Consider the following 13,362-nt stretch of genomic DNA (forward strand, 5'->3'; position numbering starts at 1 on the left):
GGTGGTCAAGATTTGTGAACATTTGGTTTGTGAGAATGGTTGAAATAAAAATTGGGGGATTCTGAAGCTTTATTTCTAGTAATTAAGGTTACGTGAATGTCTTGGGAGACCACTGACAATCGTGATGACCAAGAGTGTAGTAAAGGAACATCTGATCAAATCAAGAGCTGGGTGGCAAGAGAGGCAGAGCTCTAGGCTCCACTGTGCTCCTCAGTCCGCACTCAGCTGGCACATGACCATTTCTAATTTCTTGATTGATGGACTGTTTATATTGACACTGGTTCTGGAACCTTTACCTTGTCAGGGGTGCTTAAGCCAAGCATTACCTTATCGGCATTGCTGACTGTGTTAGTGGAGTTCGCCCAGGCACATAAGAGGGCGTGGGTTGGTGCCAGCATATGGCAAGTAACTGGTACTAGCTAGCACAAATCCAGCTGTGGCTCACAAGAAAACTTGGCTACTCCCAGTGACAAATATTTTGCTTAAAAAAATCTATTTTCCATTTTGCTTCTGACCCATAGGATACTAGGTTTTTTTGTTTAATGAAATGCACAGTTTTCCATCTCTGAACATTTAAAGCAAGTTGCCAATCATTGCACCACATAGAAATCTTATTAGGCTTTGACAGAATATTTGTGCAGCGTCTTTCAGATAGTATTTAATTATAGATGACGTCATAATCTGCAGAAAGTGTCAGGCCACATTAATGCACGACATGGACAGCAAGGGTCCCAACACACTTGCTTAGGACAGACCCAGAGTTATATCTGCATCTGTCGATGTCTTCCCATCCATGACAACATGCTACATTCTCCCTGCCAAAAAATCTCAATCAAGTCCCCAACTTCACTTGATACCCCATAGGGCTGCACTTTTGATAATATGTGTAGTTGTGGTGTGGAGTCAAATGCTGTTCAGAAATAAAGAAATAATGCATCTACGTGGCTGCTTTGGTCCAAAGCTTTCAGTGTGTCACGTGAGAAAAGTGCAAGTTGGGTTTCACATGATTGATGATGTTTTCAGAGTCCCTGTCAGCTGGCATGGAGGAGGTCATTTTGTTAGAGATATCTCATTATGTTTGAGCTCAGACTATTTTTTAAAATTACACAACAAATGGATGAGAAAGCATGTTGGACTGTAGTTTGGTGAATCAGTTCTGCTACTCTTCTTGTAAACAGGCATGACAGGTCCTATCTTCCAACTACTGGGCACAGTCTTTTGTATGATGGATGTAAGGTGGGTTGTAGTTAGAAGAGGGGCTAATCAGCTGCAAATTCGATATAGAATCTGATTGGGAGTCCATTGTGCCTGGAGCTTTGTTAAATTTTTCAACACCGCTGACACTAACGCTTACTTCACTCGTCTTTTCAGTGGTATGAGCATTAAGTTAAGGCAATTCTCCTAGGTTTTCCTTTGCTTCCTGCGTTTACTTTGCTACCCTCAATTTCAGTTATTGTGTCATCTGTGATTGACTGGACACTAATTTGGCCACTACAGAAAGGCTTCACATAGGACCAGAATTTCCTGGGGTTTTGTGAAAGATCATGTGACAGTATTCTGATTTGGTAGTCATTGAAGGTTTCATGCCTTGCTCTCTTGAGTGCCAAATGCTTTTCATTCAGCATCTCTCTGTCTATAGCCCTAAGCTATGTTTTATACCTATGCGGTAGTTCTTGTTTCTTTGGAAGTCCCTTCCATTATGAATTGTTCTGTACAAATATGTATTGAGTGCATGGTCAACTAGTTTTTTAAAGTTGATCCATAGTTCCTCTATACATTCCTGTCCTGAATGAAAAGTTGCAAGTTCCTCATTGAGATATGACACTATTAGTTTACTGAACATATGTATGCCTTTCAAGTTGTTTTAGTTTACCTTGTACTTTGGTAATCATTGTTGCCTCAACCTCCTCGTAGTTGCTGACGCCAGTTTCGATGTGGTCCTCCTCAAAGAAATCAGGTCTATTTGTTACCATTAGAGCTAATATATCTCCATCATGACTGGGGTTCCTAACTATCTGTTTTAGGTGGTTTTCAGAGAAGAAATTTAGTAAAGTTTCACAGCACTTCTTATCACACCCACCACCAACTAAACTGTAATTTTCCCAGTTAATTGTTGGATGATTAAAGTCTCTATCAATGGTTACAGTATGATTGGGGGGCTTAACATAAAAGAGAACTGAAGGAAATTTTCTGATATATCAGGTGGTGAGTTTGGCAGTCGATAGAAGGATCTGATTACCATTTTATGCCCACGACTGATACTGAGTCTTTTCCAAACATTCTTGCATACAGCTTCAGTTTCTATCTCAATGGATTTCAGTGTCTTGTGTTCTGTGACAAATACACAACTTCCACTTCTCGTAAGCCTGTCCTTTTGACATACACATAAATTTTTCCCATAAATCTCACCATTATCAACTTCAAGATTTAACCAGCTTTCTGTACCTAGTATTCTTTAAGCTTCAGTGCTTTTCTAGATTGCTTCATACTCAGGCATTTTGTTGCAAAGATGTAGTCAGTTAACTACTGGATTATTCCATGCCGAATGGTAGAGGTTACCTCATGACAAACACAGAATTTGCTGAAATTCTGTACTAATATTCACAATGTTCCCAGAAAACATTGGTAAAGTTTCATGATCAACAATTCAATACCTCTGGAGATGTAGTTGTTCGTTTGTCATCATAATGCAAGTCTCAACTGTGCAACCATGAGTTTTTTTGGCGACTTGGAGAAATGATATATCAGGCAATATTTTCTTGAAAGAAACAAAACTAGGCCATTTTGTACAACGTTTTGCACTCTGTTAAGCAAAGCAATAAAAAATATTTCCTGAGCTATTTCAGCCAAAAAAATACACCCTTGAAAAAATGTGAAGTTTGTCTTTTTATATATATATATATATATATATATATATATATATATATATATATATATATATGGAGGTAATTGTAAGATAACCCTGAAACTTTATGCAAAATAACTCATCAATGCAAGGTCTTAGAATATAAAATGTCATCCTCCTGCTGCTCTCCAATACTTTATAAATTGAGTGCAAAGATGATGATTTCTCTAAAAATGCCAGAAAGGGTATATTTTCCCATTTTTACAAAAAAAGTCTGCAAACTCTTTTAAGCTGTATTCAGTAGAAAGACCATTTTCTAAACCACCTAAAAAACAATTTTTGGTTCTGCAACGTGAGTATGTAAGGCCCTACAAAATGACGAAGTGGAGGTGCATGGTAAAAGGCTCATATTCCACTAGTACTCAGAGTGGCTCTGATATCTTTCAGTGTGTTATACAATTGTTGAGTACTGCCTATGGAAGACAGTATCAGAAGTCTTGATGGCTAAGAAGTGCGATAAAGTCAAAACAATTCGAAACACTTCAAAAAAAGGGGGGGTGTCTTTCGTCAAGACTTATTCAGTCCGTTTTTCTGCTAAAACTACAGAATCGTCTTGGATATAAACTTTACAAATAAATTGTGCAGTGCCAATGCAGTGGAGATCATGGTAGTAAAATTGTTGCTAAATAGCTACAGCACACGTGGTATAAATAGCCTTCAGGTTTACCCCATTATCACATAGTGTAAATTTTGATGAAGTTAATAGCAGTTTTTCTGACATGTTTTGGAATGGATTCATGTCACAGAGAATTATTACTATATCATTTTATTGATATAATGCTATTGATTTACTACTTTAATTCCAGGCTCTCAATCCTGACGATACATTCCTGTAAGTGTCAGTGGCCAAAGTTAGAAGAGGCTTCTTTTAGCACATAAGCTTATGTTTGATTTAAGGTACTTGAATTTTTTTGCAGGTTTCATTAGGTCACTGATGGCATCGTTTGGGGAGAAGTTTTGTTAAGATGTAATCCAAAAAATTACACTTTTCAAGTGTGATTATCTCAAATTATTAGAGCCCCAGAAAACAAAAAAAGAAACTATTTTTTCTATTTATACCTTTTCATTTCATTTTTTTTATAAAAGGAATTTTGTAGAGCTGAATGCTGTAGAAAAACAATAGAGCTGAATGCTGTAGAAAAACAATAGAGCTGAATGCTGTAGAAAACCAATAGAGCTGAATGCTGTAGAAAACCAATAGAGCTGAATGCTGTAGAAAACCAATAGAGCTGAATGCTGTAGAAAACCAATAGAGCTGAATGCTGTAGAAAACCAATAGAGCTGAATGCTGTAGAAAACCAATAGAGCTGAATGCTGTAGAAAACCAATAGAGCTGAATGCTGTAGAAAACCAATAGAGCTGAATGCTGTAGAAAACCAATAGAGCTGAATGCTGTAGAAAACCAATAGAGCTGAATGCTGTAGAAACCCAATAGAGCTGAATGCTGTAGAAAACCAATAGAGCTGAATGCTGTAGAAAACCAATAGAGCTGAATGCTGTAGAAAACCAATAGAGCTGAATGCTGTAGAAAACCAATAGAGCTGAATGCTGTAGAAAACCAATAGAGCTGAATGCTGTAGAAAACCAATAGAGCTGAATGCTGTAGAAAACCAATAGAGCTGAATGCTGTAGAAAACCAATAGAGCTGAATGCTGTAGAAAAACCAATAGAGCTGAATGCTGTAGAAAAAACAATAGAGCTGAATGCTGTAGAAAAAACAATAGAGCTGAATGCTGTAGAAAAACAATAGAGCTGAATGCTGTAGAAAAAACAATAGAGCTGAATGCTGTAGAAAAAACAATAGAGCTGAATGCTGTAGAAAAAACAATAGAGCTGAATGCTGTAGAAAAAACAATAGAGCTGAATGCTGTAGAAAAACAATAGAGCTGAATGCTGTAGAAAAACAATAGAGCTGAATGCTGTAGAAAAACAATAGAGCTGAATGCTGTAGAAAAACAATAGAGCTGAATGCTGTAGAAAAACAATAGAGCTGAATGCTGTAGAAAAACAAAAGGACTAATTTGCAGTTTTTCTAACTCAGCTTATTTCCTAGACATCAGGACTTTGTTGATATTATCTTCCACAAAGAATGCTAAACAATTGCAGAACATAATAAAAGGTATCAGATTTAATTTGAGTACCTGCGGAGTATGGGTCCATTTTCAATGCACCTCCACCTTGTTGGTTTTTAGTCCCTTATATACTCGCATTACAAAACCAAAACTAGTTTTTAGGTGGTTTTAAAAAATAGTCTTTCTAATGTATACGGTCTAAAAGAGTTTGCAGAAGGCACTTAAAAAAAGGGTGGGCCATATATACCCACTTGCCCTCAGTTTGTAAACTCTTGGATAGCAGTTGGAGAATGAAATTTCACATTCTAAGACATTGTAATGGTAAATTATTACAAGCCCATTTTCAAGTTTATCCTTCAGTTACTTCTGGAATTATAAAAAAACTAAACTTCACATTTTTTCGAGCATCGATTTTTTTCAGACGACTTTGCTTCAAATAATCATTTTTTTAAATTATTTTGCTTAAGAAGGTGCAAAACATTGTACAAGGTGACTTAGTTTTGTGTCTTTCAAGAAAATATTGGCAGAGATATTATGTTTCAAAGATGCCAAAAACTCACGGGTGCACTGCACTGTTGATTGCTGTGCTATGGGGTCAAACAAGTGACTGTATCTCTGCAAGTATTAAATTGGTGAAAGTAAAACTTTATCAATGTTCATTGGGAACATGTGCGAATGTTTGTACAAAATTTCAGCAAAAACCGTGATGACCAGGGGGCAACTTTTCGTGAAATTAGACCTCTTGGTGTGGAATGGCCCTACCAGGATTTTAATACGTTTGCCTATTGTGGGAGGGGGGGGGGGGCACTCCTTATTTTACACTAATATTTATGGATTGTTTAATCTGTTGAGCTAAAATTATTACTAATTAATTTTAAGAACTGAAGCATTTAGTACAGGAAACGCTATTTTTATGAAGGCAACAGAAAAACCTGTGGTGAAAATTACTAGTTTCTTAAAACGTTTTGAGACGATTGTCGCAAACACTCAAAAACAGCGCTACTTCGGGATAACTGTAGATAATATACTCTCCTCTCGAAAGGGAAAACTAAAGGTAACAAAGTGTGTGCTAAAGTAACTAAGCACAAATGCCAGACTGAGTGAGGTGGCACAGTGGTTAGACACTGGACTCGCATTCAGGAGGACGACGGTTCAATCCCTTGTCTGGCCATCCTGATTTAGGTTTTCTGTGATTTCCCTAAATCGCTCCAGCCAAATGCCGGGATGGTTCCTTGAAAGGGCATGGCCGACTTCCTTCCCCATCCTTCCTTAATCCGATGAGACCGAAGACCTCGCTGTCTGGTCTCCTTCCCCCCAACCCACAAATGCCAGTTTACTACAAAATAGCTTAATGCACAGGACAATAGTAACTCCCAAACATTCTCTGTGACACTCTCTGAAATTCTGGGTGAACTGTTTTTTGACAGTAACTGTAAATCACAAATGATGATTTGCTATGAAATTAGTTATCCATAACACTTGTAAAATTTTCAAAAATATACTGTGTAAACATCTAAAAATTCTTAAGAACAGTCCTATTTCTCACATAATCATAAGCTACAGTGAAATGAGGAAAATATTGTGTTTGAGGGAGAAGAGGCCTGCTGTTGCCAAAAATTTTAAAAGCACAATTTAAGCTGAAGGATACAAATGATGATGATGATGATGATGATGATGATGATGATGATTAGTTTATTGTGGCCTTCATAAATGTTTGAAATTTCACAGTATATTGTGACATGCACAGGTATTGACACAATCAATGAAAATTTATGCAGAAGTGATGTGATCAGTAAAATATTTTAGTCTAGAACTTTGAATCATTATATGGACTTGCACATGTGGTAACACACAAAGGAAAATTCGAAAGATGGTTTTTATATGTAAATGGACATGCTGATTGCTTGGGTGTTTCACTTAACTGATTCTGAGAACTTTTGCACTGGCATGCCAAAGATGAACACTGCTGTGTCAGTTTATCTCAGTCAAAATTATGAAAACGGTGCAGAACCAATAGAGCACATCCTCTGTTGGAGAAGCTAACTTAAATGTGATCTGTAACATAACACACAAATCAGGTTAAAGGTTACTCATCCTAATGAACGTTTAAATTATAAGGGGCATTCAAAAAGAAAAGAGCTGGAGGCATAATTACAGAAACCAGTACGTGTATGTTAGAAGCATTGACCCTGGCTGCTGAGACACTTGTTCCACTGTGACAGAAGGCGGTGAATGGCTGTCTCATAAAATTCCGGGGGCTGCGGTGTTAACCAGTCCCATACGTAAAGCTGGACGTCGTCGTCCGAGGTGAATCATTTGCCCCTCATAGCCTTTTTAAGGGGACCAAAAATGGCATAATCACAGGGAGAGATGTTTGGACTGTATGGAGGGTGGCTGAAAACCTCCTGTTTGAATTTTTTGCAGCAGTGCCATGACTGTGTTGGCCGTATGAGGCTTTGCATTGTTGCGGAGCAGAGCATTAAGGCTTCCATCCAGTCGCTGATAGTCTGGCCTGGCAATGGAAGACAGCAAAACGAAAGCTGAAATTTTAAATTTAGCATTTGAGAAATCTTTCATGCAGGAGGATCGTACAAACATACCGCCGTTTGAGTCTCGTACAGATTCCCGTATGGAGGACATAGTGATAGACATACCTGGGGTTGTGAAGCAGCTGAATGTGTTGAAAATAAATAAATCGCCAGTTCCTGAGTGGGATTCCAATTCGGTTTTACATAGAGTACTCTACTGCATTGGGTCCTTACTTAGCTTGTATTTATCGTGGATCTCTTGTCCAACGTAAAGTCCCGAGCGACTGGAAAAAGCGCAGGTGACGCCTGTATATAAGAAGGGTAGAAGGACAGATCCTCAAAATTACAGACCAATATCTTTAACTTTGGTTTTTTGCAGGATTCTCGAACATATTCTCAGTTCGAATATAATGAATTTCCTTGAGGCAGAGAAGTAGCTGTCCATGCATCAGCACGGCTTTAGAAAGCATCGCTCCTGCGAAATGCAACTCGCCCTTTTTTCACATGATATCTTGCGAACCATGGATGAAGGGTATCAGACAGATGCCATATTCCTTGACTTCCGGAAAGCGTTTGACTCGGTGCCGCACTGCAGACTCCTAACTAAGGTACGAGCATAGGGGATTGGTTCCCAAATGTGTGAGTGGCTCGAAGACTTTTTAAGTAATAGAACCCAGTACGTTGTCCTCGATGGTGAGTGTTCATCGGAGGTGAGGGTATCATCTGGAGTGCCCCAGGGAAGTGTGGTAGGTCCGCTGTTGTTTTCTATCTACTTAAATGATCTTTTGGTTAGGGTGGATAGCAATGTGCTGCTGTTTGCTGATGATGCTGTGGTGTACGGAAAGGTGTCATCGTTGAGTGACTGTAGGAGGATACAAGATGACTTGGACAGGATTTGTGATTGGTGTAAAGAATGGGAGCTAACTCTAAATATAGATAAATGTAAATTAATGCAGATGAAGAGGAAAAAGAATCCCGTAATTTTTGAATATTCTATTAGTAGTGGGTGCTTGACACAGTCACGTCGATTAAATATTTGGGCATAACATTGCAGAGTGATAGGAAGTGGGACAAGCATGTAATGGCAGTTGTGGGGAAGGCGGATAGTCGTCTTCGGTTCATTGGTAGAATTTTGGGAAGATGTGGTTCATCTGTAAAGGAGACCGCTTATAAAACACTAATACGTCCTATTCTTGAGTACTGCTTGAGCATTTGGGATTCCTATCAGGTCGGATTGAGGGAGGACATAAAAGCAATTCAGAGGCGGGCTGCTAGATTTGTTACTGGTAGGTTTGGTTATAATGCGAGTGTTACGGAAATGCTTCCGGAACTCGGGTGGGAGTCTCTGGAGGAAAGGGGGTGTTCTTTTCGTGAATCGCTACTGAGGAAATTTAGAGAACCAGCATTTGAGGCTGACTGCAGTACAATTTTACTGCCGCCAAGTTATATTTCATGGAAAGACCACAAAGATAAGAGAGATTAGGGCTCGTACAGAGGCATATAGGCAGTCATTTTTCCCTCGTTCTGTTTGGGAGTGGAACAGGGAGAGAAGATGCTACTTCTGGTATGGGGTATCCTCCGCCACACACCGTGTGCTGGATTGCGGAGTATGTATGTAGATGTAGATGTAGACCCCATGGGTGAGATTGCTTGGTCGTTTTGATTTGATTGCTTGGCGATGGGTGGTCAAGGTTTGCGAATTATGCTGGACATTCACTGTTATCCCAAGCTGCAGGAAGTGAATTTTGGTCAAAAAAAGAACGTCAGCATAACCTTTCTGATTCACCTCAGATGATGATGTCCAGCTGTACGTGCGGAACTGGTTAACATCACAGCCTCAGGAAGACAGCCATTCACCGCCTTCTGTCACAGTGGGACAAGTGTTTAAACAGCCAGGGTCAATACTTCTAACATACAGGTAGTGGTTTCTGTAATTATGCCTCCAGCTCGTTTCTTTTTTAATGCTCCTTATATTTATGATAACACAGCAGTGACAGTGTTTGATGAATGCTCAGACTCCCCTTCATATGTTTGGAGCAAGAAATTAACATCACACTTTAAAATTAACTCTTAAAAAAAAGTAAGATGTTATCAACATTATTAAAAAAAACGTAGAGGCTACTTTAAAATACTAGGTATACTATTTATACGAATGATATAATTTAATTATTTTTCATCCCCCCACCCATTCTCCACTGCAACAAAATAGGTGCATTTTGTTGATTTAGATATATTGTACCTGGATCATATTAAAAAAAGTGACTGACACTTAGTTTTTTTCTGCAATAGTGCTAACATAATAAGAACTTGATGCAATATGTAGGTAATGTAGCTAATAATGAATATACATAGGTTCCTTACATGTTCATCTGTCAGTCACTTTGTTATTCTGATAAAGGCATTATTTCTTGATTATAAAAGTTGTTTGCCTTGCTTATCATTTGTATCTTTCTGCAAAAGGTTGTCTTTCCAGTGCGTGTATTACGCTATTGCCTGGTCTCTTGAAACTTTTCTTCATTTGGCTGGGATCAGATATGTAACTTGAGTTATTTACTTCGTAGAGTTGATTTGTTGCTATTGCTGAAAGCCTGGTGTAACACCACTGACCTACTGGGCAGTAATGCACACATTAATTCATGTCCCAGAAGATTTTGAGTTTCAACATAATTTATTTTTGCCATGGAGTCATATAAGCAATGAAACAACCCTTTGTACAACTGAATAAAGTTGGCCCAGTGTATGCCTTTAAGAATTGATTACATGTTTACAAATTAGATTGGCACAGAGGCCTCAACAAAATTTTGAGCAAAACTGCACGCATAACAGTAGTTCTGCGTGGGCCTTACATACATTTTGCTACAGTGACGTAATTGTTAAAAACAGAAAATTAAAGAAATATGAATTTTGACAGATCCCCAGTAAGTGACATTGTATGAATTGTAAAATAAAACAACATTAAGTAGTATATGAATTTTGTTACAGGTCAGCCTTAGTCACAATGAAAATAGTCATATGTGTAAATAAAACAGCACATATTACATTTTAGCGTATTATTTGTGAAATACCAAATATAATTTCTTCCTAGTGTGTTTCCCGGCTTTAATGACAATATATATTATTTCATTAATAACAGTCTTTCAAACACGATCCTGGCAGCTTTGCAATTACATAATAAGACTCCATTCTGTTCTCTACCTTAAAATATCAGATTTAAAATATGTGTCATAGACAATAATCTCAACTGTATTTTAAAGATTTTAAGAAATTAGTATAGCTTCAAACATTTCTACCAGTTACACTGTCTGCTTGAGGCGCCAGGAATCATTGTAGAGGTTTATTTCAACATAACAATTCCCAAACTACAGTTTTACTTATATTGCCCATTGTTTGGCAGTGCTTAGGATTGCCATTGATATATTATTAGCTTTTCCTGTTAATTAATGTGAGAGAGACTCTATTTGTATGAAATTTCAAACAAGCGGAAAAGTCTTAGCTGCTACATTTCAGTGTGTAAGGTATGTCAGCTTATTTTACATGTGCGAGGTTCGGCATAAATACAGTGTGTGCACTTGGGCTCTTCGGTAGATGTCTTATCACCTGAAGATGGCAGGGACATCTCTGGGTCATAATATTGTGACCCAATGTCAATGGGATCAAGTTGCACACTTGAAAATTATTAGAACAATTCTGATTCCACTTTTTGCTTCTGTAGTGTCAGGTTTCTGTGGATTTTTGTTGCTCTGTGTCAATTGCAGTCCACTAAAAATGTTGTCTATTGTAGCAACTATTTATTTACAGCTCGTACAAAATAGATATGTGTTTCAAAGTTTTACTGACCTTCAGAGTAGTCACCAGCATTGTGTATAACCCGTTGCCAGCAATGTGGAAGTCATAGGATACTCTGAGCAGTGCCAGTTGTGTTGACAGTTAGAGTGGCATGGTCTATCAGTAACACCTTGCACTGTGCATGCTTGAGCATTGTCCTGCAAAATTATGGTCAGGTCTCTATGCTGTTCATTTTTGGAACACAACCTACAACCAGCTTACAGACAGAAGTGATGACACTTTCTGCAGGACCTGACCATAATTTTGTAGGACAATGCTCATGCATGCACAGTGCAAGTTGTTACTGATTTGTTTGACTGATGGGGCTGCTAAGTTCTATACCACCTACTGCACTCCCCTGACTTAAGCCCTCGTGAGTTCAACTCGATTTCTAAACTGAAGGAAACACTTCACAGCATTCGTTTCAGAACTGCTACAAATTTGTCCAGCACTAGACTGCGCCGCTCGAACAGTTAATGCAACTGGCACTGCTAAGAGTATCCTATGACTTCCACATTGCTGGCTACGTGTTATACACAATGCTGGTGACTACTATGAAGGTCAATAAAACTTTGAAACACGTATCTATTTCGTGCGAGCTGTAAATAAATAGTTGCCACTATTAAAGTTACAACCCTTGTATGTTGTGTGTTGTGCTGTATATACATAAGTATAACAGCTTAAGAGTAATTGTTGTAATGCTCTGGTTTCAGAACAAACTGAAGCTGATGCAGAAAATGATCTGGCTGAAAAGCAAATGGAGCTCTTTCGTCTTAAGAATCGCTTGGATGAAACACTGCAAGAACTGGAAGAGTCACAGAAGAAAGTCGAAAACTTGCAGGGCGAAACTTCAAAACTCAGAGAAACTGCAAACAGGTAGAGTTTGAAACAATGTGTTTGATAGTCAGACTAAGATTTATCTGTCAAATGTATTTCTACTTTACTTTGAAATATTGGCAACCACTGGATACTATGTCAGATGTGGTCTAGTGAGAGTGACAGCAGCTACTACTATGTGTGTATTTGGAGCCTTTGATTTAATATGGATATTTTGCAGATAGTTTGTACCTGTATGTTTCATGATGGTACAGAAGGGGACCATGCATTATACTTGCTTTTCAGGATGTGTCGAAGTTGTTTGTGGGGATTCTATGGATTCATAGATGGTTTGAGGTGTGACACGTGACCTTACTACAGGTCTATATTTATTTAGTCAGCTGAAACAGTCATCTGATTGTGCCCTATTTCCAAGTGTGTTTCAGTATTCTCTTATAATATTTAGCACTGTAGCTGCAGGCAGCGGCATACAATGAGGCAAGTGTATATGCTGCCTGGGAAACAGAGTGCAGAGCTGGCATCACCGGTATGCTGGCTGAGGCAGCATGTTCCAACAACACCTCGGTCACGGGTGGCCGGCAACATCATCTCCACTGCAAAAGTTTGTGAGTTCCCAGTGACAAGGCGATGTTGTTGCCCAGAATCGAAATTTGGACCGATGCTTAAGAGCAGGGTTGGGTGGGTAGCACAGAGTTGGTTGCCCGAGCTGGGCAGACAGGTATTGGTCCCTCGCTGTGACCCAGTTGCAGCAGAGCTATGGCACTGGCTCCAGTCGACACAGACTGGGTCACATACTGCTGAGCTGGTTTAACTGTAGTTAAATACTGCTGTTCCTTGCTGATTTGATGGTAACAGCAGTGTTTGTGGGTCACAACAATTGTTCTGGGCCAGGTGATGACCCAGTTGTCATAATAGGCTGCAATACCTCCTGCAAGCTGGCCCGGTGCTGTCTGTCAACACAGAGCCATTGCAAAGCTGCTGAACACACAGTCTGCTGGCCAGTGCCTGACTTTGGTGTGGTCTGATTCTGTCTTGGGACTACTCTGTTCATTCCAAGTCATGTTTATAACTTTCACCCTTTACAGTATTTTTAATGTGGTGAATCTGTATTATTTTTTCAGTTATCACAGTATGCTAATTTATTTGAAATTCAGTTACTTAAAACATGACACATAGTATCAGCAGCAGTATTGGG

General features: G+C 38.8%; 1 protein-coding gene across 3 annotated transcripts in view; it reads left to right on the plus strand.

The window, feature by feature from the left end:
* The window catches only part of LOC124596478 (nucleoprotein TPR), a 278,178-nt gene that overhangs the window by 33,120 nt on the left and 231,696 nt on the right, over positions 1-13,362 (plus strand). For all 3 annotated transcript variants that reach the window (XM_047135622.1, XM_047135620.1, XM_047135621.1), the window contains exon 2: positions 12,044-12,206. In XM_047135622.1, the coding sequence (XP_046991578.1) occupies positions 12,044-12,206 (163 nt within the window). The remainder of the gene's footprint in view (positions 1-12,043; positions 12,207-13,362) is intronic.

The sequence above is a fragment of the Schistocerca americana genome, chromosome 2 (genome assembly GCF_021461395.2).
Source record: "Schistocerca americana isolate TAMUIC-IGC-003095 chromosome 2, iqSchAmer2.1, whole genome shotgun sequence".
Taxonomy (NCBI): Eukaryota; Metazoa; Arthropoda; class Insecta; order Orthoptera; family Acrididae; genus Schistocerca; species Schistocerca americana.